The sequence below is a fragment of the Oncorhynchus nerka genome, linkage group LG28 (assembly GCF_034236695.1).
Source record: "Oncorhynchus nerka isolate Pitt River linkage group LG28, Oner_Uvic_2.0, whole genome shotgun sequence".
NCBI classification, from domain to species: domain Eukaryota; kingdom Metazoa; phylum Chordata; class Actinopteri; order Salmoniformes; family Salmonidae; genus Oncorhynchus; species Oncorhynchus nerka.
The window spans coordinates 14,558,879-14,586,577 of NC_088423.1; the positions used below are offsets into that span (position 1 = coordinate 14,558,879).

Below are 27,699 nucleotides of genomic sequence, written 5' to 3' on the forward strand. Positions count from 1 at the left end.
CCCCTCTCACCTCAGAGAAGTGTCCGATGCCCTCCCAGTCACCCCATCCCAATCCCCTGGATATAGCCCCCTCTCACCTCAGAGAAGTGTCCGATGCCCTCCCAGTCACCCCATCCCAATCCCCTGGATATAGCCCCTCTCACCTCAGAGAAGTGTCCGATGCCCTCCCAGTCACCCCATCCCAATCCCCTGGATATAGCCCCTCTCACCTCAGAGAAGTGTCCGATGCCCTCCCAGTCACCTCATTCCAATCCCACCAGATATAGCCCCTCTCACCTCAGAGAAGTGTCCGATGCCCTCCCAGTCACCTCATTCCAATCCCACCAGATATAGTCCCACTCACCTCAGAGAAGTGTCCGATGCCCTCCCAGTCACCTCATTCCAATCCCACCAGATATAGTCCCACTCACCTCAGAGAAGTGTCCGATGCCCTCCCAGTCACCTCATTCCAATCCCCTGGATATAGTCCCACTCACCTCAGAGAAGTGTCCGATGCCCTCCCAGTCACCTCATTCCAATCCCACCAGATATAGCCCCTCTCACCTCAGAGAAGTGTCCGATGCCCTCCCAGTCACCTCATTCCAATCCCACCAGATATAGCCCCTCTCACCTCAGAGAAGTGTCCGATGCCCTCCCAGTCACCTCATTCCAATCCCACCAGATATAGTCCCACTCACCTCAGAGAAGTGTCCGATGCCCTCCCAGTCACCTCATTCCAATCCCACCAGATATAGTCCCACTCACCTCAGAGAAGTGTCCGATGCCCTCCCAGTCACCTCATTCCAATCCCACCAGATATAGCCCCTCTCACCTCAGAGAAGTGTCCGATGCCCTCCCAGTCACCTCATTCCAATCCCACCAGATATAGTCCCACTCACCTCAGAGAAGTGTCCGATGCCCTCCCAGTCACCTAATTCCAATCCCACCAGATATAGTCCCACTCCATTCTCACCAATAACCAGCATTGAATATTAGTTGTAATGACAAACAAGGAACAACAACAATTGAACATCCTTATTCATTTTACAATAGATTTACAAGTCATGAAAATAAAGTAAAATATTTAATTGTAGTCTATTTAAGTCCTTCCTTCCTCTCTCTCCCAAACCAAATTGATCCCTCTCCACCACCCCTCCCTGTTCTCCTCCCATCCTTACCCCCCAAGCCAAGCTTATCCCCACCTCCCATCCTTACTCCCCCTTACCCCCAAGCCAAGCTTATCCCCACCTCCTATCCTTACTCCCCTTACCCCCAAGCCAAGCTTATCCCCACCTCCTATCCTTACTCCCCTTTCCCCCAGCCAAGCTTATCCCCACCTCCCATCCTTACTCCCCCTTACCCCCCCCAAGCCAAGCTTATCCCCACCTCCCATCCTTACTCCCCCTTACCCCCAAGCCAAGCTTATCCCCACCTCCCATCCTTACTCCCCTTACCCCCAAGCCAAGCTTATCCCCACCTCCTATCCTTACTCCCCCTTTCCCCCAAGCCAAGCTTATCCCCACCTCCCATCCTTACTCCCCCTTACCCCCAAGCCAAGCTTATCCCCACCTCCCATCCTTACTCCCCCTTACCCCCAAGCCAAGCTTATCCCCACCTCCTATCCTTACTCCCCTTTCCCCCAAGCCAAGCTTATCCCCACCTCCCATCCTTACCCCCAAGCCAAGCTTATCCCCACCTCCTATCCTTACTCCCCCTTTCCCCCAAGCCAAGCTTATCCCCACCTCCCATCCTTACTCCCCCCTTTACCCCCAAGCCAAGCTTATCCGCACCTCCCATCCTTACTCCCCTTACCCCCAAGCCAAGCTTATCCCCACCTCCCATCCTTACACCCCTTACCCCCAAGCCAAGCTTATCCCCACCTCCCATCCTTACTCCCCTTACCCCCCAAGCCAAGCTTATCCCCACCTCCCATCCTTACTCCCATTTAACCCCCAAGCCAAGCTTATCCCCACCTCCCATCCTTACTCCCCTTACCCCCAAGCCAAGCTTATCCCCACCTCCCATCCTTACTCCCCTTTACCCCCAAGCCAAGCTTATCCCCACCTCCCATCCTTACATCCCCTTACCCCCAAAGCCAAGCTTATCCCCACCTCCCATCCTTACTCCCCTTTCCCCCAAGCCAAGCTTATCCCCACCTCCCATCCTTACTCCCCTTACCCCCCAAGCCAAGCTTATCCCCACCCCCATCCTTACTCCCCCTTTCCCCCAAGCCAAGCTTATCCCCACCTCCCATCCTACTCCCTCTTACCCCCAAGCCAAGCTTATCCCCACCTCCCATCCTTACTCCCCTTTACCCCCAAGCCAAGCTTATCCCCACCTCCCCCATCCTTACTCCCCACCCCCCTTACCCCCAAGCCAAGCTTATCCCCACCTCCCATCCTTACTCCCATTTAACCCCCAAGCCAAGCTTATCCCCACCTCCCATCCTTACTCCCCTTACCCCCAAGCCAAGCTTATCCCCACCTCCCATCCTTACTCCCCTTACCCCCAAGCCAAGCTTATCCCCACCTCCCATCCTTACTCCCCTTACCCCCCAAGCCAAGCTTATCCCCACCTCCCATCCTTACTCCCCCTTTCCCCCAAGCCAAGCTTATCCCCACCTCCCATCCTTACCCCCTTACCCCCAAGCCCAAGCTTATCCCCACCTCCCATCCTTACTCCCCCTTACCCCCAAGCCAAGCTTATCCCCACCTCCCATCCTTACTCCCCTTACCCCCAAGCCAAGCTTATCCCCACCTCCCATCCTTACTCCCCTTTCCCCCAAGCCAAGCTTATCCCCACCTCCCATCCTTACTCCCCTTTACCCCCAAGCCAAGCTTATCCCCACCTCCCATCCTTACTCCCCTTACCCCCCCAAGTCAAGCTTATCCCCACCTCCTATCCTTACTCCCCCTTTCCCCAAGCCAAGCTTATCCCCACCTCCCATCCTTACTCCCCTTACCCCCAAGCCAAGTTTATCCCCACCTCCTATCCTTACTCCTCCTTACCCCCAAGCCAAGCTTATCCCCACCTCCCATCCTTACTCCCCCTTACCCCCAAGCCAAGCTTATCCCCACCTCCCATCCTTACTCCCCTTACCCCCAATCCAAGCTTATCCCCACCTCCCATCCTTACTCCTCCTTACCCCCAAGCCAAGCTTATCCCCACCTCCTATCCTTACTCCCCTTACCCCCAAGCCAAGCTTATCCCCACCTCCCATCCTTACTCCCCTTACCCCCAAGCCAAGCTTATCCCCACCTCCCATCCTTACTACCCCCCCCCTTACCCCCAAGCCAAGCTTATCCCCACCTCCTATCCTTACTCCCCTTACCCCCAAGCCAAGCTTATCCCCACCTCCCCATCCTTACTCCCCCTTACCCCCAAGCCAAGCTTATCCCCACCTCCCATCCTTACTCCCCTTACCCCCAAGCCAAGCTTATCCCCACCTCCCATCCTTACTCCCCTTACCCCCAAGCCAAGCTTATCCCCACCTCCCATCCTTACTCCCCTTACCCCCAAGCCAAGCTTATCCCCACCTCCCATCCTTACTCCCCCTTACCCCCAAGCCAAGCTTATCCCCAACTCCTATCCTTACTCCCCCTTTCCCCCCCCAAGCCAAGCTTATCCCCACCTCCCATCCTTACTCCCCCTTACCCCCAAGCCAAGCTTATCCCCACCTCCCATCCTTACTCCCCTTACCCCCAAGCCAAGCTTATCCCCACCTCCCATCCTTACTCCCCCTTACATCCCCCCCCAAGCCAAGCTTATCCCCACCTCCCATCCTTACTCCCCTTACCCCCCCCAAGCCAAGCTTATCCCCACCTCCCATCCTTACTCCCCCTTACCCCCAAGCCAAGCTTATCCCCACCTCCCATCCTTACTCCCCTTTACCCCCAAGCCAAGCTTATCCCCACCTCCCATCCTTACTCCCCCTTACCCCCCAAGTCAAGCTTATCCCCACCTCCCATCCTTACTCCCCTTTACCCCCAAGCCAAGCTTATCCCCACCTCCCATCCTTACTCCCCCTTACCCCCCAAGCCAAGCTTATCCCCACCTCCCATCCTTACTCCCCTTACCCCCCAAGCCAAGCTTATCCCCACCTCCCATCCTTACTCCCCTTACCCCCCAAGCCAAGCTTATCCCCACCTCCCATCCTTACTCCCTTTACCCCCAAGCCAAGCTTATCCCCACCTCCCATCCTTACTCCCCCTTACCCCCAAGTCAAGCTTATCCCCACCTCCTATCCTTACTCCCCCTTACCCCCAAGCCAAGCTTATCCCCACCTCCCATCCTTACTCCCCCTTACCCCCAAGCCAAGCTTATCCCCACCTCCCATCCTTACTCCACCACCTCTCCTCCTGACCCTCAATTACCCTCCCAGGCCAAGTTTATCCCAACCCCTCTATGCATCACTTTCCCGCCCCTCCGACACATATTTACCCTCCCTCTCCTCTTCATATCCACACACACACCACAGGAGGCTGCTGAGGGGAGAACGGCTTATAATAATGGCCAGAACAGAGCAAATGGAATGCCATCAAGCACCTGCAAACCATGTTTGATATCATTCCACTCATCATTAAAATGAGCCTGTTCTCCCCAATTAAGGTGCCACCAACCTTCTGTGACAGACAACCACACACATATACCCACTCACACCCTCTCACCTACACACACCCATAGAACAATTACTGACAGTTATTGACACTGTATTCCCTCTTTTATATTGTAATTTCATTGTCCATGTATCTTATTTACCATTGGCTAATTCTATCCTTACTTCCTAGAGAAGAACAGTTACTTGGGGACAATAGAATCTAGATTGTTTTGGGGGGAGGCGGAAGGAATATTGTCTCAATTTTACGAACAGCTGGTCTTGGGCATCACTGTATGTAGCCTAGTGTGCTTGTCTGTTTTTCTGCTTCCCTTCAGGGTACTGGGCTCTGTTTCAACTGGGAATGTTTCTTGCAGCCTGTTCAGAGCTTCATCGTGCTTGTAAACTCATTTAATGCATATTCTGGAGAGAATATATGTTGGTACTTCCCAGAGAGCGTATCAGAATGGTACTATTGAAGCCTAATCAACGTATTGGTCATGCAAATGGCCTGTATATTCTACTTCCCCCTTTCTTTACTGTGAAAAAGGTCAACGCCCCCGAAGAAACCTGACAAATGTTGTTGACAGACCGGATTATAAACAACAATGTTCTTTTCTCCTTCAAGTGTTTTGATTAATCTTGTGCAACTACATGTTATCACTTCTAAATGTAATAATTCCTAAAATGTTTTCCTACTTTTACATAATAATACAATGGAGTATGATGCTGTTTGCTTTGACAACTGAACAGTTCAAAAGATATTCACAGTAAAAATGTACGGTCACAATAATCTCAGCAGCCCAGAACCAAATCACACGTGAGCCTCCAGCCACAGATGTTAGGAGACTTTCACAATAAACCATGTTTTATTGACGCCTAAAAGCATACAGTACATATATAAACATATTGTTTCATATTATTTACAAAATAGCACATGGCTGTGCTACACATGTATAAAAATATGCATGACATCTATATAAATATGTACACAATGTGCAAAATGTATGTATGGCATACAGAGGATGACAGAGACTTGGCAGATGTCTTACTAGTTACAACAATTCAGACAAAGAACAGCGGTTGAATGCGAGACAGTACAGAAAACACAGAATTAGGTAGGCCCAAATCAATATTTGCTTGCAATGATCAACATGTTGATATGACAGTTGCTGAAGACGAATCTGCTGTACTCTGACATCTCGTTCTAAAGTACTGACAAAATAAAAAAAATGCACCAACTGGTCTAAGGCACTGCATCTCAGTGCTAGAGGCGTCACTACAGACCCTGGTTCATTCCCAGGCTGTGTCACAACCGGCCGTGATCGGGAGTCCCATAGGGCGGCGCACAATTGGCCAGTAATCTTTACAGTAATTTACAGTAATATTCCTCTTGCGTATATACAGATTTTTAAAAATGATTTTGTAACATTTTAGAAATACGATCATTTTTGTTGGTCAACAGTAGATATTAACTGATGTTAGGCAACAATTGAACAATTGAAAAACAAATAATTCCTTACTAGCTCGAATATTTGGTTCCCAATGGCCAGAGACCGTGTGTACAGTATTTGGCATTATTACCTGCCCACAGGTGATTATTCATGTTTGACTTGTTGGATAAGAATGATTGTTCGAACAATGACAGAAAAATAAAAGCCATGGTATTCTAAAGTGCTGTACAGTACAACCGTATTAATTCTATACAATATTGATCAGAATAATATTTGGATTGAGATACTGAATATTGGTAACTCGTTTGGCATGCTATGCCAGGTAGAAGAACCACACAACCCTAGTTTCAATGTTTCATACATATAATCATCATCTTCATGGTAGAATTCATCCACAAAATGGTAGCTATGACAGAAGCTACAGCGTAGTCCCTTGTAGTTGACCCTGTATGCTGGGCACACCACTGGGGGTGTCTGTATGCGTTTTGACCATATAACCAAACAGGACAGATGGAACAGTCAGAGAAAAGCTATTCTGTGAGCCAAACCTTTTAAAATCTCAGCCTGTATAATGTGCTCACTTGGCAAAGATAGTGCTGTCTGATGAACGTCCAACTTCATAGAAATGAAGAGGACTCAAATGAGTTGCAGCCAACTCAGCGACAGAGACAAATATAGCCCGATATCAGACACTTATTAAAACGTGCATTCAAGAAGACACCCTGACACACATGCAGACACACAGACATAAGGGACTCTTACTTATAGACAGACATATAGGGCTGGGCAAATATATCGAATTCTTGTTTTTAACATTAATTCGAGTTAAATCAAGTTTTATTTTTCATTTTTATGAGCATTTATGTCCGCTTGTTCCCATGTTGTCTTTTTGATCTCGTCTCGTTCGCTCCTTCCCATTTACACCAGAGATCTGTATATAATGAAGAGATCATCATGTCTCAGCCCTAACAATGGGAGTCGTTGTCACAAAAGCGGGAAGGCAGGCGACAAGCTCAGGTTCAAAATAAGCGCATAGAAATGCATTGGGCTTATTTTGGATAGATTTTGGCGAGAGTGAAGCCTCTCGCTTCACCTCTTTCTCCCAAGGACCTCCCGCCACCACTCACAACAACAACGATGAGATATCACTTCTCCCTCTCTGTCAAATGGTTTCAACTCGTTATTTGCATTTGAGGTTTGGTCCAACATAAATCAGTCATATGGACACCGAAACACATGGAGATACTATTTTACTGTAATAGAGAAGTTGTAAACCTTTCGAACCGTTTCAACTCTTCAAATTTCGTGCAGAGAAGACACTTCTAAAACAGATGTAACAATGAACATTCATTCTGGAAAATGAATGCTCAGTTTGTTGCACGCATTACGGTAACGCTAGCAGCATTTTAGTCAAATAAAGATTGCTATACTAGCTGTTTAGTCTGTGTTTTATAAATATGCAATACACATAAAACAATTATATAAGGATTTGGCAACTCATTCTCATTCTGCAAAATAAGGTAGACCACTTGATTTCAACATCTGAACAAAGTGGACAGGCTACTATGCTGTTCAAACAGTTGGAGACAGACAGGTTGTGTTTATAACAATTACAACGGTTTTGACTTGTTAGCTGAATTCAGAACTGGTCAAATTATAACTAGATCAAAATTGGCTAAACTTGAAATAGAAATATTAGCTGAATACTCACGAGCACGTGGGCTTGTGCTTGAGAGATTGTTTGAGACCCGTGTTCATTTTCTATAATGCCTGCTACATGATTAGTGAATGTGCATTATGCATGGTTATGGTTACATTTGTAACAAAAAGGGCCTTTTTATAGACAGACCTGAAATCCAGACATGTCTCCCCCACATTCTGAAATTGCATTTTTGTCCCTCCGTTTTATCATTTGAATGTGATTATTCGACTGGATTAAAAAATGTAATAATAATAGTCATTATTATGTCCCCCCCACTTCTAAAACCAAAGTTGCGCCCCTGGTTTTAGGCCATTTCGCCCAGCTCTAGACACATGCATACTTTCTCACACAGAGACAGAACCACTGACACACAGAGACAAAGTGCAGAGAGTTGACAGACAGAATTCAGGACAGACAGAAAAGTATAACACCTCTGTTCTCCAGAGGTCATGCAGCCACATTAAAACATGTCAAACACGGAAGAATACAGTTGGCACAAAAAGACTGGCACTCAGGCTATCATGCCAACTTCTTCTCACTCATTGCTATGCCAAACATATCTGGCTTGACAATGAGTAACAGAGTTGGCAAGAGCACAAACAGAGATGGAACCAGGCTAGCATACAGTAAGTACACACATTAACCTGTATGTAGTGTACCTGTGTGATACCATATTTGGTCCCTCTCCACTGATACATCAGTTGTCTTTCGGAAGATAAAGCTGCCAACAATGTAAAGTCTCCATTTACATTCAGATGGATCAACTTAGACTTGAACTGAAGGCGCTAGTACACTGAGATAACCAACAAGTGGATCAACATTGTTTCAATAAACCATTAAATCTACAAAATCATTATCTGTGATTCACATTTCCTTGTGAGATGAAGGCGATGTAAGGCTTAGTGCATAGCTCATAGTGGGAGGAGACTACTCCTCCTTGTCCAATAGGAGTGATTTTGTTCTCGTCGTCAGTTCAGTTCATTGCTTAAAATAGTCCAACTGTCTCAACCAATACAATATGTATCAGAAGGGTCAGAAACCCCAAATATAGGTATGTTGCAATAAAAGACCAGTGTTAAACACAGCCTTGTACTCTGTCAGGTTTACATCTGTCAGTTATGCTGTCTGTCGTGGCTTGTGTACAACAGATCTGTAATAACCAAACAGCATGCGTCCACAGAGAAATGGCTGTAGATGAAGACCCTGTAATATGACTGATGTGAAACGCATGCTAAGTTAACACATCCACGTGTTCACTGCAAGGCAAGCTGACCGCCGTACAGGCTGACTGTCAGGAGTTGTCAGGAGTTCAACCCAATGAAAACTCCAGGAGGGCTGAGGGAACATCTAACCTTGTTCTGATTGAAATATCTCCATCATTTACAGGATATTTCCATAATGTCTGCATCCTTGTTCATTTGGCTCTGGCCCCACTACTCTATTAAGCAACACCCAATGCCCCCATCACCGGCTGGCCAATCCTAGGACAGGGTAGCAAAAAATAAACAAGACAATTTTGTATTAAAAAATAAAGTTTTAAAATGCACCAGGACTATAACCTGACTAACCAAGTCCGGATTTCTTATGTTGAGTGCCTCTATCCTTTTTCATTTCCTCAACCACTGCTATCCTCCTCTTCTCTCGGTCCCTCCATCCTTTTCCTCCTTTCCACTCCATCCTTGTCCTCAGCCATCTCTCCATCAGTCCCAATGCAGCTGCAGGTCGTGTGTATCCAGGAAGTCTGAAGGAATCCCCAGTGGCGTAAGCCCCCCCGCGGGGCCGGGCGGCATGGTTAGGTCCAGCCACTCCATGTTGTCCAGGGCTGTGTCAGACATGCCCATATTGAGGGAGGAGGGGGGAGACATGGAGTCGCAGAAGGACAGCTCCGAGGTGTCCATGGGGGAGTAGGGTTGATCCAGAAGCTGGGACTGCAGATCCTCGATCAGACCCAGGGTGCGGGGGTCCGTGGTTGGGGACAGATCGTTCAGGGTTCCCTCAAGGAAGGCCTCCAACAGCTTGTCTGAGGTCATGGAGGCCAGGCTTGGGAGATGGAGGGGGTCGACGGGCGAGATGGGAGGGGGAGCAACCTGGATCTGTGGAGGAGGCCTGGACAGGGCGGTGTTGACAGGGAGGGTAGTGATGTTGGCTGTGACAGGAACAGTCTTGGTGCTGAGAGACAGAAGGTCCGGCTGCTGGATGAAAGGAGTGATCTCTGGACGAAACAGAAGATGGGGAGAAATTCAGCAGTTATATTAAAACACAGGCTTCTTTAATGTTAATGTCGAAAAAGAAAGTGCAGCCTTATCACTGTTTACAGAGATGAAAAGACCAGATAGTCATTACTAAGTCAGTCCCTTCAGGGTTAGGACAAGGAGCTAAAGGTGTAAACCTTTCCTGATGCTGTGAACTCTCACCTCCACTCTGAATCAGGATGTCAAATAGGTCGTCCATCTGCTGGCTATTTGCCGTGGAAACCTGAGAAAGAGACAATAAGGTAAGGGGGTGGAGATGCATGACCAAAAGCAATACATTCCCTCGGGACTTCGGAGAGCACCTCATATATTTATGAATGTGTGTGTGTTATTGTATGAGTGCAGTAGTGGAAAAAGTACCCAATTATCATACTAAAGTAAAGGATATCTTAATAGAAAATGATTCAACTAAAAGTGAAATTCACCCAGTAAAATACTAAACTCATCAACAAAAAAAAAGTCCCTTTTTTCAGGACCCTGTCTTTCAAATACAATTCGTAAAAATCTAAATAACTTCACAGATCTTCATTGTAAAGGGTTTAAACGCTGTTTCCCATGCTTGTTCAATTAACCATAAAAAATTAATGAACATGCACCTGTGGAACGGTCGTTAAGAAACTAACAGCTTACAGACCGTAGGCATTTAAGGTCACAGTTATGAAAAATTAGGACACTAAAGAAGCCTTTCTACTGACTCTGAAAAACATAAAAAGAAAGATACCCAGGGTCCCTGCTCATCTGCGTGAACGTGTCTTAGGCATGCTGCAAGGAGGCATGAGGACTGCAGATGTGACCAGGGCAATAAATTGCAATGTCTGTACTGTGAGATGCCTAAGACAGCGCTACAGGGAGACAGGACGGACAGCTGATCGTCCTCGCAGTGGCAGACCACGTGTAACAACACCTGCACCGGATCGGTACATCCAAACATCACACCTGCGGGACAAGTACAAGATGGTCACAACAATTGCCTGAGTTACACCAGGAAAGTACAATCCCTCCATCAGTGCTCAGACTGTCCGCAATAGGCTGAGAGAGGCTGGACTGCGGGCTTGTAGGCCTGTTGTAAGGCAGGTCCTCACCAGACATCACTGGCAACAACATCGCCTATGGGCACAAACCCATCGTCGCTGGACCAGACAGGACTGGCAAAAAGTGCTCTTCACTGACGATTCGCGGTTTTGTCTCACCAGGGGTAATGGACGGATTCGCGTTTATCGTCGAAGGAATGAGTGTTACACCGTGGCCTGTACTTTGGAGCGGGATCGATTTAGAGGTGGGGGGTCCGTCATGGTCTGGGGCGGTGTGTCACAGCATCATCAGACTGAGCTTGTTGTCATTGCAGGCAATCTCAATGCGGTAGGTTACAGGGAAGACATCCTCCTCCCTCATGTGGTACCCTTCCTGCAGGCTCATCCTGGCATGACTCTCCAGCATGACAATGCCACCAGCCATACTGCTCATTCTGTGCGTGATTTCCTGCAAGACAGGAATGTCAATGTTCTGCCATGGCCAGCGAAGAGCCCGGATCTCAATCCCATTGAGCACGTCTGGGACCCTGTTGGATCGGAGGGTAAGGGCTAGGGCCATTCACCCCAGAAATGTCCGGGAACTTGCAGAAAGAGTGGGGTAACATCTCACAGCAAGAACTGGAAAATTTGGTGCAGTCCATGAGGAGGAGATGCACTGCAGTACTCGATGCAGCTGGTGGCCGAATTCCGAACTCCTCCTTTTTTTAGACTTGGGAACACTACAACACTCAGACATAATTTACAAACGCATGTGTGTTTAGTGAGTCCGCCAAATCTTTTGATAAGTCTGTGAATTGGACCATTTTCCTGTCCTGCTAAGCATTCAAAATGTAACGAGTACTTTTGGTTGTCAGGTAAAATGTACAGAGTAAAAAGTACAATATTTTCTTTAGGAAAGTGGTGAAGTAAACGTTTTCAAAAATAGAAACAGTAAAGTACAGATACCCCCAAAACTATTTGAAAGTATTTTTACTTAAGTACTTTACACCACTGTATGAGTATGTGTGTTCACCTGTGTGAGGTTGTTGGCCTGCTTCAGGTTGCGTGTCTGTATGACTGCATCCTCGTAGCGAGGGGGCTCCCTTGTCATGGGGGGCTGGGTCACGAGGGAGGAGGGTTGGAGGATGAAGCTGGGCTGGGATGGAGACGGAGAGGGGGACTGGAGGAAGAGAAGGAATATAAAAACACTGAACCAACACAGCCTGCCTTGTCTTGTCTATAACCACCACAGCCTGCCTTGTCTTGTCTATAACCACCACAGCCTGCCTTGTCTTGTCTATAACCACCACAGCCTGCCTTGTCTATAACCACCACAGCCTGCCTTGTCTATAACCACCACAGCCTGCCTTGTCTATAACCACCACAGCCTGCCTTGTCTATAACCACCACAGCCTGCCTTGTCTATAACCACCACAGCCTGCCTTGTCTATAACCACCACAGCCTGCCTTGTCTATAACCACCACAGCCTGCCTTGTCTATAACCACCACAGCCTGCCTTGTCTATAACCACCACAGCCTACCTTGTCTATAACCACCACAGCCTGCCTTGTCTATAACCACCACAGCCTGCCTTGTCTATAACCACCACAGCCTGCTTTGTCTATAACCACCACAGCCTACCTTGTCTATAACCACCACAGACTGCCTTGTCTATAACCACCACAGCCTGCCTTGTCTATAACCACCACAGCCTACCTTGTCTATAACAACGACTCATATAACCAATGTAAGATTTAACAGGATTTGAGGGAGAAAGCGGAACTGGAAAGGTTGATGGTTTACAATGTGTATTTTGCATCACATTTAGCCTAGAGGATGATGTTTTCCCAATAATACACCTAAGTGTACCTTGTTGACAGGCCCATTGGAGAGGATGGGGTTGGGTGAAGCCCCCCGGGGAGAGAGCCTGTTATCTGGGGAGCTTCTCAGGAAACACTGAGGATGCATGTCAGGCCCTGTCTGGTTCTCCACCATCCCAGAGCCAGGGCCGTTGCACGCTGTGAAAGTCTGTAGAAGAGAGACACACAATAAGGGGTTAACCTTAACTTCATCACCAATTCTACTAGATCTCATTTCAAGCAGGTTTCAGATCCATATTTTCCAGGAACTGGTCCATGGTGTGATCTGACTTACCTGCAGCATGTGGTTATGATTTTGTATCTGCTGTTGAGTTGAGGCTTGCCGAGTCTCCATCTTGGTGGTGTGTACCTGGGGCACTGAGGCCTGGATCAGGCCTGGGGCTTGATTTGATATCGTAGCCTGGAGGACAGGCAGGAGGATCTGAGTAGTGCTATCCTGGGCTGCAAGCAGGGTCTGGGTGCCAGGCTGACCTACAACCTGGGACACTGCCCCCTGGTGGCTGATAAAGAACTGGGGCAGGGTGGGGGTGAGGTAGGGCTGGTGCGGGGGCTGGGAGTTGCAGAGCACATCCTCCAGCTTCACCACAGTGGAAAGAGAGTGAGGGTGAGTCTGTAGAGCCATGTTTGCAGTAACCATGGCTGAGCAGTTAGGGAGGACCCTGTCTTCCAGTTTGACCTTGTTGGAGATCTGGATCATGGGGACAGGGTCTGTAGAGGGTCCCTGTAGAAGCTGGGTCTTCTCCACCTCCAGCTGCATCTTCAGCTCCTCCACTAGCCTCTGCTCCTGCTCCAGCTTCCTCATCAGCTCCTTGATCTGACGCTCCTTCTCATGGAGCCGCGGGTCATTCTCCTCCGGGACACCCGGCCTCAGGGGGGACATCCCCACGCCTGCACGACCGAGACTAACCCTCTGGGGGTCGCAAAATAGATCGGACACCCCTCTGTTGTCTCTAAAGGTGGAGAGGTATGTGGGGATTGGGGATACTGGGGGTGTGGAGCTCATGCTCTCTGGTGCCAACTGATGGGCAGCTAGGAAAAGTGCGGGGGATGAGCTAACCTCCGTGGGGACTGAGGATGGAAGGGTGTTCGGGCCGGGGGTCAGAGCTGGGGTGCTGGTGCTCTCCTGGTAAGGCCTCAGCCTCTCAATGAGATCAGTCTTGGTCCCTGACACAGGGAGGCTTCGCCACTTCAGCTCCAGTTTCAACTCGGCCACCTTCATGTCCTCCAGGTTGGGGGGCAGGTGGCCAGGCTTGCGGTTGGATAGGCTGTTTGGGCGGACAGGGGTGGGAGGCGGGACAGTGACGGCAGGCGGCAGGGACACCACTATAGAGGTTGGCAGACCGTTCACAGCCCTGCTCTGACCCTCAGCTACAGGCCTGAAGGAAGAGAGGAAGCAAAACAAGGGGAAGGAGGGAGAGTAAAGATGGTGGAGTGAGAGATGACGAAGGAGGGAGAAGGGAAATGTGGGAGAGAGAGAGAGAAAGAGTGTTAGCAATATGAAGGGAACTAAGGAGGTTCCTCTGCCTGGTGCCTCAGTACACAGTCAGTAAATGGAACAATGCAGAGTTCCAACAATAACTGACATACACAGTTCTAATGGGCCTTGGACTCCCACTAAGACAACATCCTGCAGGTTATTAATATCATTACAGAGGATTTGTTATTGGAAACTAGCTAATTGTCCATTTGCCATTTGGGCCATTGGAAACAACAACAGCTGGGTTGCTTTTTAGGTACTTTCCAGCTAACATAACGTTCTCTTGTAAACCTTAGTTTGAACAACAGGTAGACGGATCCGGTCCATTTAAATAACATTTTCACTTGGTCTCCCATTGACAAAGTAGAACTTAGGATTTGCCCCTAGGAGTGTCAGAAGTGATTATGAACATACTTTGTCCCTGAAATTACAGTAATATCCTACTTTAAGGGTGCTGGGAGGATGGTGTGGTAGTTATAGTGCTGCTGCTGCTGGTGGAGGATCTGCAGCTGGAGGAAGAGCTGCTGCTGGTGGAGGATCTTGGCGTAGGATGAGTCCATGGGGGCTTCGCTGGCCTCCTGTTTCTGGTCCTGGGGGACGTACTGGTGGTACTTTAACTTCTTGATCCGGGGCTTGGGCTCCTTGCCCTTCTTACTGTGATTCCTCTCCCCGGGCTGCCTGGGCTGGCTCTGCTGTGGGATGAGAGGAGGAGAAACGCCAAGATAAAGAAGATGCACATGCTTCAAAGCTACAAGTTATTTATATAAGACATAATTGCATAACAATATGACACGAGATGCTCTCTACACAAAATAAAAACTAAAATACATTGACATAAAAACAACAGTCATCTAAAAAAGGATTTCCTTTTTGGGTTAAAAGTTATGTTTTTACCACTGGGCACAATCCAGTTAAGAACTGAAGAAATGAACCCAGGTAAAGTACAGGGTCCGTCTGCAGAAAGGCAGAAAGGTCAGTTGGTGTCTTTTAGTACAACTGATTGGCTGTGTGTTGTCTCCCATTTCACAGGTTATAGTAGTTTGGTTAGTCTTATACTTGTTTTAATGAACAGGGTCAACTCTGACAATATGTGTTTAGAAGTGACTTAAGCACCGTATTTTTCAATAACGAAGATGATTGAATTCAGATTTGAGTACAGAAAGATTTTAAAAATGTAAAACACCTTTATTTATTCAGCGATTTGTATTCAATGCTAGTTCTAAGACTGAAATAAAAGCTCCATGTGAACTTGTATTTTTGGAAAGTCTACTTCACTAAACAGTAGACAGAATAATGTGCCTGCTTACTTTCACTAGGGTGGGCCCTGGCTTTTGAGAAGCAACAGTGGTGATTGGCTGAGGTGCGGGAGCTGGGCGACTAACTGGTGGCTCATTGGTGGAGAGAGCTTTGAGGAAGTCTGCTGTTGCCTGGGTGACAACAGGGAAGGGCTGGGACAGAAAAAGAAGAGAGGAAAACATTAACATTTCAGTCATGACAGGTAAGCCTATGTTTCATGTTAATTTTATTTAGCTCAATTCTGAATTATTACAATCCTTCAGGGGTAGACAAAGAATGAGGGGTATTATCGTTATCGTTCTGCCCCTGAACAAGGCAGTTAATCTACTGTTCCTAGGCCGTCATTGAAAATAAGAATTTGTTCTTAACTGACTTAGTTAAATAAAGGTAAAATAAATAAAAAATATATTAGGGACGCAAAGCTACCAGTAATTTACCAAAGTTAACGGAATCTTCAGTAATTTATAATATTCATTTTTTTATACCTGTGTCCATATTGTCTATGCATTTCTAGTGGCTAGACCATATGGTTCAAGAGAAAACTGCCTAATTAATGAAAAAAGCATCTAATTAACAATGGCATTATTTTTCTACTAATTCTGCAACGTTTCAACTAACTTTTTTCACAACTGCTAGTTTGGCGCCAAAACATTTACAACAAAGTCATATTGACATAGTCAAATAAATAAGTGTATACAAATTATAAAGGATGTTCCATGTTGAAACCCTCATATTAAAACACATTATTACATTTACATTTTAGTAATTGAGCAGATGCTCTTATCCAGAGCAACTTACAGTAGTGAGTGCATACATTTTCATACTGGTCCCCCATGGGAATCAAACTCACAGCGTTGCAAGTGCCACGCCCTACCCACTAACCTACATGGGACACCAATGGTATTGAATAAGTTACTGGTTTATATTTATGTTTTACAGCCTTGTCATACATTTTTTTTAATCATGCTATATGATTATTTTAATTACAGAAACCTAAAAAGCCATTAGACATAATTTTACAATTCCCCAAAAACCTTGAAAGCTACCAAAATTCTGGTAGTTTACTGGTCAACTTAGAAAGTTTCCTGTAATATACCCTCCCTTTGCAACACTAGGTATGATGAAGCATATGTATTGTCCTTCAAGAGGATATTTGAGTGGATAAAGATCCTCCCTAGTCCCTACCTGTAGGATGGTATGGTTGTTGGTTATGGTGGGCAGCGGTGGTGGACAGGGGGTCTCCAGGGCCCGGGATTCCCCAGGGGAGGGTGCGGCGGCCTGGGACTCGTGGCTGGCCGGCTGCTCTGGAGACGGGGCATCCCCGCTGTCCTCCTCAAACCCGCAGGCGTCCAGTGCTTTGGGGTAGTTTACTGAGGGACCAACACAGTCAACATTAATACAGAACACTAACTAAGGGCTACGTTAAAAAGAGAGAAAGGTGAATGAAGAGGCCTAAGAATTGTGTGATCTGGGCCCGTTTAGTGCTGATCTAGGATCAGATTTCGACTGTCCATCTAATCTTATTCATTATGAGCCAGAAAGACAAAACTGATCATAAATCAGCACTCCTACACTAAGACTTGATACATACGGCTCCATATCACCATCTTCCTCTCAACCCCTCTCTCTCTCTCCTCTCCCTCACCAATGATGGCCTCCTTGATGCTGGGTTCTACAGGCAGAATGTTCTTTTCTACCAGTTCCATGGGACCGGGGCGCTGAGCCAGCTTCTCATTCAGGTCGTCAGCCAGCCTGGCCCTCTTCAGCTTCATCTGGGTGGCCTGCAAGGAGGGCTCTGCCCCAGTCTCCTTGAGGATGTGCATTCTGACCAGCTCAGATCTCTCTGGTCGGCTGCGAATCTTGTGCTTCAGGAAGTTCTCAGTCTGGGGAAGGGAACAGGGGGTCAGGGCATTGTCAAGTAATTTCAATGTAAGAAGTTACTGAATATATTAAAGGAATGTATTTGCAAGGCTGAACTCTTACCCGGGCTCTCTCCAGGCTACGTATCTGCTCATGGAATGCTGCTGGGCTCTTTAGAGCTGCATGGACAGAAACACATGTCAGCTTCATCAACAGACAGATAATTACATTATGACTATATGAAGTGGCAGTGCCCATACTCACGTGGCATTATGCCCTGGTCTACCAGCTGCTCACGGGTACGTCTCTGCTGTAGCCTCAGCTGAAGGACTGTTGGAGAAGAGAGAGAGAGAAGGGTAGACCCTTCAGTAAACAACCAGACGGCCTGCATCGGAGGGTCTGGAGTCATCATGAGTAACTGAGGTTTCGGAGCAGATTGCGGTTCTGATAGACCACTAGACACATACCAGGGGAGTTAGGACCCCCACGGCCACCAACAACTACTACTCGATTCCACTCTAGCCAGCAGTGTGACCACATAAAACTGACCAAAGGAATGTCCTCTGCTAACCCAGTCCGTCCATTCATTAAGAACGTGACTGGTCTCACTTTAATCCCTTATCTGAACAATAATGTCATTCCTTAAAACTGTTTCATTCTTTGGTCCTTGGAAAATTGTACAGGAACAGAAATCAGGGAGAATTGCGATTTTATCTCAAATGGCTAAACATGCGAGAATTATTCTTTTTTAACAGCGAAAAAAGCGAAAATGTACTTGACTACATTGATTACCATAACAGCTCTGTGTTTCCTTCCTGTTACAATAAACATCATTACTGCAACCAAGAAACCAAATTGATTCCCCAGATCAAAAACAACCCTACTACCTCAATACAGAACATGCATTGAGTTGTACAATTTAGAGTGGCGAAACCTCCCAATGTGACACATCACTGCATTAACAGAATGCTGAGTAGCCTGTGACCTCGGAGTCATTCTGAGCAAACAGACCGACACCTCATCTGACCCTGAGAAACAAACTCCCATCCACTTTGGGCAATTCCACAGTAACAGAATGACACGGATTACAAATTTTCACTTTAAAAGACAGCCAAACAAAAAATAATCATTGCAAAGTTTGACAAACCATACAGTTGAAGTCAGAAGTTTACATACACCTTAGCCAAATACATTTAAACTCAGTTTTTCACAATTCCTGACATTTAATCCTAGTAAAAATGTATTGTCTGTCTTAGGTCAGTTAGGATCACCACTTTATTTTAAAGAATGTGAAATGTCAGAATAATAGTAGCGAGAATGATTTATTTCATCTTTCTTTCAACACATTCCCAGTGGGAAAGTCAGAAGTTTACATACACTCAATTAGTATTTTGTAGCATTGCCTTTAAATTGTTTAACTTGGGTCAAACGTTTTGGGTATCCTTCCACAAGCTTCTCACAATAAGTTCCTCCTAACAGAGCTGGTGTAACGGAGTCAGGTTTGTAGGCCTCCTTGCTCTCACACGCTTTTTCAGTTCTGCCCACACATTTTCTATAGGATTGAGGTCAGGGCTTTGTGATGGCCACTCCAATACCTTGACTTTGTTATCCTTAAGCCATCTTGCCACAACTTTGGAAGTATGCTTGGGGTCATTTTTCATTTGGAAGACCCATTTGCGACCAAGCTTTAACTGATGTCTTAAGATGTTGCTTCAATATATCCACATCAATTTCCCTCTTCATGATGCCATCTAGTTTATTAAGTGCACCAGTCCCTCCTGCAGCAAAGCACCCCCAAAACACGATGCTGCCACCCCCGTGCTTCACAGTTGGGATGGTGTTCTTCGGCTTGCAAGCCTCCGCCTTTTTCCTCCAAACATAATGATGGTCATTATGGCCAAACAGTTCTATTTTTATTTCATCAGACCAGAGGACATTTCTCCAAAAGTACGATCTTTGTCCCCATGTGCAGTTGCAAACCGTAGTCTGGATTTTTTATGGCGGTTTTGGAGCAGTGGCTTCTTCCTTGCTGAGCAGCCTTTCAAGTTATGTCGATATAGGACTCGTTTTACTGTGGATATAGATATATTTGTACCTGTTTCCTCCAGCATCTTCACAAGGTCCTTTGCTGTTGTTCTGGGATTGAGTTGCACTTTTCGCACCAAAGTACGTTAATCTCCAGGAGACAGAATGCGTCTCCTTCCTGAGCGGTATGACGGCTGCGTGGTCCCATGGTGTTATACTTGCGTACTATTCTTTGTACAGATGAACCTGGTACCTTCAGGCCTTTGGAAATTTCTCCCAAGGATGAACCAGACTTGTAGAGGTCTACAATTTTTTTTCTGAGTTCTTGGCTGATTTCTTTTGACTTTCCCATGATGTCAAGCAAAGAGGCACTGAGTTTGAAGGCAGGCCTTGAAATGCATCCACAGGTACACCTCCAATTGACTCAAATGATGCCAATTAGCCTATCAGAAGCTTCTAAAGCTATGACATCATTTTATGGGAAATTTTCAAGCTGTTTTAAGACACAGTCACCTTAGTGTATGTAAACCTCTGACCCACTGGAATTGTCATACAGTGAATTATATGTGAAAAAATCTGTCTGTAAACAACTGTTGGAAAAATTACTTGTGTCGTGCACAAAGTGGAATTACTGACTTGCCAAAACTAAAGTTAGTTAACAAGAAATGTGTGGAGTGGTTGAAAAACGAGATTTAATGACTCCAACCTAAGTCTATGTAAACTTCTGACTTCAACTGTACAACTCTATGCACAAGGACTACTTTTAACAATTTACACTGAAAATGTTACAAAAACACATTTACTCAAAGTACAGTGGAAGTATAATGTGTGGTAACAGAATGACCGTAAAGTCCACCTCAGTATTTTTATGTGACCACATTGTCCAAAAACTCTTAAATATTTACTCCGAATTCATTTTCGAAGATTTTCAGCTATGACATGACAACTTTTGGTTATCGAACTACAGTAAGTGAAGTGAAGGTGAAGTGAAGTGGATTAACACCCGTTAAGAAAATTACATTAACAGAATGACATCAAGGTTGCCTGATCTGTAATATACAGAAATACATATTTATAAATGTGAATTTTATTCTCTTCATGGTGATGTATCCTGAATAGGTACACAAAAGGTACAAATATTTAATATCCTCCTTTGCATATTTGGGTATAATTCTACACACTGGCTATTATTCTAATGAGCTCTGCCCCCAAACAAGACCAAATTTGGTCCAGACCAAATCTGAACCAATCAATCAAAGACGTCTAGGTTTCATAAGTTTGGACATCACAGTACAGTAAAACAGAGTATAGTTCAGTACACTACTGTAAATGATACTGTAGTCGTGTGCTTTACTGTACTCTACTGTATAGTAGGGATGGGATTTTGAAAAGATTTTACTATTCAAATAATGACTTCTTTTTTTTAACAGCAACACCGAAAGAGAAGTTTGATTTTCCACATTATAGAACGGATTCTGTTACAAAAATGTTTTCTGGTGGGTGTTTTGCATTGCTCGGTGTCAGGTTAGTAAGAGCCGGTTAGTAAGAGCCAGTTAGTAAGAGCCAGTTAGTAAGAGCCAGTTAGTAAGAGCCAGTTAGTAAGAGCATGGTTAGGTATCAGTAAGAGCTGGGAGAGGTGACATTAACTGGAGAGAGAGGGAGAGGTTTAACAGTCTTGATTTGACCATGTGACAGAAAGAAAACAGTTATGAGCTGAACACAACAGTATGCCAGTGGAAGGAAGGACAGTAGCAGGTGACCCAACTGTGGGTTTGTGACTACTATGAATTCCCATTGTAGCCAATTCAGTTGCAGTCATTCTGTTTAAAAAATTGTTTTATTAGTAAAATCATCAAACACATCAACTGTTCAGGGGAGACTGCGTGAATCAGGCCTTCATGGACAAATTGCTGCAAAGAAACCACTACTAAAGGACACCAATACGAAGAAGAGACTTGCCTGGGCCAAGAAACGAGCAATGAACATTAGACCGGTGGAAATCTGTCCTTTGGTCTGATGAGTCCAAATGTTTTATTTTTGGTTCCAAGCTCTGTCTTTGTGAAACGCAGAGTAGGTGAACAGATTATCTCCGCATGTGTGGTTCCCAAGGCACACTTAACCAGCATGGCTACCACAGCATTTTGCAGCGATACACCATCCCACCTGGTTTGTGCTTAGTGGGACTATCATTTTGCTTTTCAACCGAACAATGACCCAACACACCTCCAGGCTGTGTAAAGGCTATTTGACCAAGAAGGAGAGTGATGGAGTGCTGCATCAGATGGCCTGGCCTCCACAATCACCTGACCTCAACCCAATTGAGCTGGTTTGGGATGAGTTGGACGGCAGAGTGAAGGAAAGGCAGCCAACAAGTGCTCAGCATATGTGGGAACTCCTTCAAGAGTGTTGGAAAAGCATTGACGCTGGTTGAGAGAATGCCAAGAGTGTGCAAAGCTGTCATCAAGGCAAAGGGTAGCTACTTTTTGAAGAATCTCAAATACAAGTATATTTGATTTGTTTAACACTTTTTTGGTTACTACATGATTCCATATGTATTATTTCATAGTTTCGATGTCTTCACTATTATTCTACAATGTAGAAATAGTACAAATAAAGAAAAACCCTTGAATGAGTAGATGTGTCCAAACCTTTGACTAGTACTGTATATAGGGATTAATTTCCCCAAAATATAGAATCTTAGCTTTCATTTGACACCACATTTGATAAACTTCACATATTAGTGCTATTGGAGCTTTTTACATGGAAATGCCCCTTGCTCCCTGAATCACAAGTCTCACTGAATGCGCCACTGCCAAAAAAGCCACAACCGAAGAAACAGAATAAGTGGAGAATCTCCTAATGTATCTGGCCTATACACTCAGTTGGCCTATACAGGGGTCTAAACCACACCCTACCCAAAAACACTATGTCTCAACAAATTGATACTCCAGAACCACAAACAAGCAAAGGTAATAAGAGGGTGCTGAGTGAGCGAGCGAGTCACCTGATCTGAATCGGTCCCTGCAGACGGAGGGGGTCTCCACATTCAGACAAGCCATAGTTAATATCAGCCACGCAGGACAGAGCTGAGGGAGCTCTGGAAGGTCTGAATGCTACAGACTAACTATCGTCCCATATGTCAGTCTGTTAGTTCACAGAGAGCGACAGGAGAGATGAACCACCAGACTCCAAGTCTGCCAGGATATGCATGCTTTGATATTCTCTCAATGCGCTACTCTAATACTCCTCTCTCTCTCTCTCTCTCACAATTTCTCTCGTGTAGGCAGATCAACCACTGCCCCCTCCCTCTTTCACTCGCTTTCTCGCTCTGACTGTTTCTGTCTGTATGCTTCAGTTGATGGATTGTATCTGTCCTCATCAGTCAGTAGCAATCAACCCATCAGTAAGAAACAAGAGGCAGAACAGGATTGGTTCAAGTTAACCCTTGCAGTGAGTGATCGCCCATCACCCCTTACAGCATATTTTAGGAGAACTGAAAGTCATAACACTAGCTAAGTGACACTAGGGTCTGTCTGGCTGATTCACATTTCAATGGAGTAATAACACTGACCTCTGGGGAACACCCTGACCAGACTGTCAGTAATAGTGTTATGTAAACACTGGTCTATGTAGGGCTGAGTTAACACACAGACACACACACACAGACAGTTTACATGCAAACACAGACAGTCTCTGCAATGTTTCCTAAGATATGGGTCAGCTCAGTGAACTCAGTCCAGGTCAGCTATGAGTGTAAGAGATTCTGACCAGGATTCCAAGGAGTCTGATACTTTCACAACTCCCATGTGGTTAATCTTTTAACAGTATGTAGTTTCTCCAGTTGCTCAATGTCTGAAGTGCAGGTGATGTGTGGGAAGAGATGTATCAGGGCTTGACATGAATGCTTATCCCCTTGTCCGGGACAAGTCAAAATAATAATAATACGTCTAGCAAGCAGAATATAGTCTGAAGTTGTCCCGAATGGACAAGTAAAATAAATTTTAAAAATCACAATATCAAGCAATTAGTCCTATCAGAATTGGATCAAAACCCTCTTGATGTGATGTGTTGCACACTGTTCTCTCAATCTCTGAAGAGCTCATCGGAATAGAATTATTGCATTGAGAGGCATTGGCAGTCTTTCAATCACGGAGACGTGCGCAGCCACATTTGTTGAAATTCCTTGTTAGTTAGTGAGTCATTTGCCGATTTATAGCACATTTTTGGTCAGCAAACAGGGTTGATATGTTTATGAAAAGTCCAGGCGGAGGCATTGCAGCAGCGGGTAGGCTAGCCTATAAAATAAATAATGACATAGCAAATTCAAAACATATAGCCTAGTTATCTCGATAGTTAACAATTTAGGTAACAGCATGTATTAATGTCATTGTCATGTCCTATATCTGCCCTGTCTTGCAAAGGGAGTGATGCATTCTGGGAGAAGGGAGAGATGTGAGCGTAAGCATACGACGGTTGAGCAATTACAATTTCTAAATGTAGCATTACATGACGCAAAATGAGTCATACCGGCAGTATTTCTGTTATATATATATTTATATATATTTTTAAAACTTAGGGATGTCCTTGTCCCACCACGCTCTAGCGACTCCTTGTGGCGGGCCAGGCACATGCACGCTGACTTCGGACGCCAGTAGTACGGTGTTTCCTCAGACAAATTGTTGCGACTGATTTCCGGATTAAGCGAGCAGTGTGTCAAGAAGCAGTGCGGCTTGGCAGGATCGTGTTTCGAGGACGTATGGCTCTTGACCTTCGCCTCTCCCGAGTCCGTACGGGAGTTGCAGCGATGGGACAAGACTAACTACCAATTGGATACCATGAAATTAGTGAGAAAAAAGGGGTAAAAAAATACTTGTGTGTGTAAATATAAATGTGTGTGTGCACAATCCCTCCATCAGTGCTCAGACTGTCCACAATAGGCTGAGAGGCTATACTGAGGACTTGTAGGCCTGCTGTGTACACACACACAAAAGTTTGGACACACCTACTCATTCCCGGGTTTTTCTTTATTTTTACATTGTAGAATAATCGTGAAGACATCAAAACTGAAATAACCATCAAGCGCTATGATGAAACTCATGAGAGCCATTCATCATAGCCTTTTACCAAATTGGGCTATCATCTGCATACCACCCCTACCTTGTCACAACACAACTGATTGGATAAATGAAGGAAAGAAATTCCACAAATTCACTTTTAACAAGGCACACCTGCTAATTGAAATGCATTCCAGGTTACTACCTCATGAAGCTGGTTGAGAGAATGCAAAGAGCATGTAAAGCTGTCTTCAGGGCAAAGGGTGGCTACTTTGAAGAATCTCAAATATATTTTGATTTGTTTAACACCTTTTTGGTTACTATGTGATTCCATATGTGCTATATCATAGTTTGTCTTCACTATTTTTCTACAATGTAGAAAATAGTAAAAATAAAGAAACCCCTGAGTAGGTGTGTCCAAACTTTTGACAGGTACTGTGTGTGTGTGTGTGTGTGTGTGTGTGTGTGTGTGTGTGTGTGTGTGTGTGTGTGTGTGTGTGTGTGTAAATGCCGTAGGCATTTAAGGTCACAGTTATGAAAAATTAGGACACTAAAGAGGCCTTTCTACTGACTCTGAAAAACATAAAAAGAAAGATGCCCAGGGTCCCTGCTCATCTGCGTGAAAGTGCTGCAAAGAGGCATTAGGACTACAGATGTGGCCAGGGCAATAAATTGCAATGTCCGTACTGTGAGACGCCTAAGACAGCGCTACAGGACGGACAGCTGATAGTCCTCGCAGTGGCAGACCACATGTAACACCAGCACAGGATCGGTACATTCGAACATCACACCTGCGGGACTGGTACAGGATGGCAAAAACTAGTGCCTGAGTTACACCAGGAACGCACAATCCCTCCATCAGTGCTCAGACTGTTCGCAATAGGCTGAGAGAGGCTGGACTGAGGGCTTGTAGGCCTGTTGTAAGGCAGGTCCTCACCAGACATCACCGGCAACAATGTCGCCTATGGGTACAAACCCACCGTCTCTGGACCAGACAGGACTGGCAAAAAGTGCTCTTCACTGACTAGTCACAGTTTTGTCTCACCAGGGGTGATGGTCTGACTCGCGTTTATCGACGAAGGATTGAGCGTTACACCGAGGCCTGTACACTGGAGCGGGATCAATTCGGAGGTGGAGGGTCCGCCATGATCTGGGGCGGTGTGTCACAGCATCATCAGACTGAGCTTGTTGTCATTGCAGGCAATCTCATTGCTGTACGTTACAGGGAAGACATCCTCCTCTCTCATGTGGTACCCTTCCTGCAGGCGCATCCTGACATGACCCTCCAGCATGACAATGCCACCAGCCATACTGCTCGTTCTGTGCGGGATTTCCTGCAAGACAGGAATTTCAGTGCTCTGCCATGGCTAGCAAAGAGCCCGGATCTCAATCCCAATGAGCACGTCTGGGACCTGTTGGATCGGAGGGTGAGGGCTAGGGCCATACCCCCCAGAAATGTCCGGGAACTTGCAGGTGCCTTGGTGGAAGAGTGTGGTAACATCTCACAGCAAGAACTGGCAACTCTGGTGCAGTCCATGAGGAGGAGATGCACTGCAGTACTTCTTTAGTGACTACCCATCCCGCATGCGGGAGCGTAATCATCGTCTGACACTAATTAGCATAACACAACGGACATAAATATTCCTAGAAAATATTCCTATTCATGAAAATCACAAATGAAATATATTGAGACACAGCTTAGCCTTTTGTTAATCACCCTGTCATCTCAGATTTTCAAAATATGCTTTACAGCCAAAGCTAGACAGGCATTTGTGTAAGTTTATCGATAGCCTAGCATAGCATTTTGTCCAGATAGCAGCTTGTAACTTGGTCACGGAAATCAGAAAAGCAATCAAATTAAATTGTTTACCTTTGATGAGCTTCGGATGTTTTCACTCACGAGACTCCCAGTTAGATAGCAAATGTTCCTTTTTTCCAAAAATATTATTTTTGTAGGCGAAATAGCTCCGTTTGTTCTTCACGTTTGGCTGAGAAATCGCCCGGAAATTGCAGTCACGAAAACGGCGAAAAATATTCAAAATTAGCTCCATAATATCGACAGAAACATGGCAAACGTTGTTTATAATCAATCCTCAAGGTGTTATTCAAATATCTATTAGATAATATATCCATCGGGAAAATTAGTTTTTCAGTAGGACCGAATGGAGTAATGGCTACCTCTGTATTTTACGCGAGAATCTCTCTGGGAGCATCAGGTGACCACTTACGCAATGTAGCCGCTTACGGGTATTCTTCAACATAAATGTGTAAAACTACGTCACAATGCTGTAGACACCTTCGGGAATACGGAGAAAGAGTAATCTGGTTGATAGCCCATTCACTGCTCAATAGGGACTCATTGGAACGCAGCGCTTTCAAAACATGAGGCACTTCCGGATTGGATTTTTCTCAGGCTTTCGCCTGCAACATCAGTTCTGTTATACTCACAGACAATATTTTTACAGTTTTGGAAACTTTAGAGTGTTTTCTATCCTGAGCTTATATGCATATTCTAGCATCTTGTCCTGACAAAATATCCCGTCTCAGCAGTTGAATCTTGTTATGTTCATATACATATTTACATGGTAAGTTTGCTGAAAATAAACGCAGTTGACAGTGAGAGGACGTTTCTTTTTTTGCTGAGTTTATATATATCATCTATTGCTGACATGCAAAAATAATGTGGGACTATATCAACAATGGACTAACGAGAGATCGTTTTTGGGTGGAATTCTCATTTAAGCCATCTAAGCTGTCATTAGGACCTGGCAAACAGAATGGCGTTTCTAAAGCCCTGTTCAACCCAGTAATCATGTGTTCATTCATCAGTGCCTTAGCCAGACCCATAGAGCTGCCAGAACAACAACTGGGCTGTGTGAATAATGGTTAGCCTGCAATGCATGCTGACTATAACCACTGAGTCTGTTTCACTGTGTGTGTGTGTCTTTCCTCCCCACTCACCGTTCTTGCGTTCATTGAGGGGGTGTAGGTTGTTACTGGGCTGTAGGGACAGCTTCTCCAGCTCATGGGTAAACGCCTCACTCTGGGGACTGGGCACCAGCAGACCCAACATCCCACAATCCCCCTCTGCTCCGAACAGCCCCTGGGGCTCCAT

The 27,699-nt window shown here is 45.7% G+C and overlaps 1 protein-coding gene across 1 annotated transcript; it reads right to left on the reverse strand.

Moving 5' to 3' along the window:
- Nucleotides 1–5,443: 5,443 nt before the first annotated feature.
- LOC115112900 (myocardin-related transcription factor B-like) lies at nt 5,444–27,699 on the reverse strand. The gene is made up of 12 exons (XM_029639936.2): nt 27,546–27,699; nt 17,770–17,835; nt 17,629–17,684; nt 17,291–17,528; nt 16,831–17,015; nt 15,657–15,797; nt 14,794–15,041; nt 13,147–14,248; nt 12,862–13,020; nt 12,025–12,171; nt 10,144–10,204; nt 5,444–9,941 (listed from the first exon to the last, which is right to left on the reverse strand). The coding sequence occupies exons 1-12, from the start codon at nt 27,697–27,699 to the stop codon at nt 9,430–9,432; spliced, it is 3,069 nt and encodes a 1,022-aa protein (XP_029495796.2). The 3' UTR covers nt 5,444–9,429.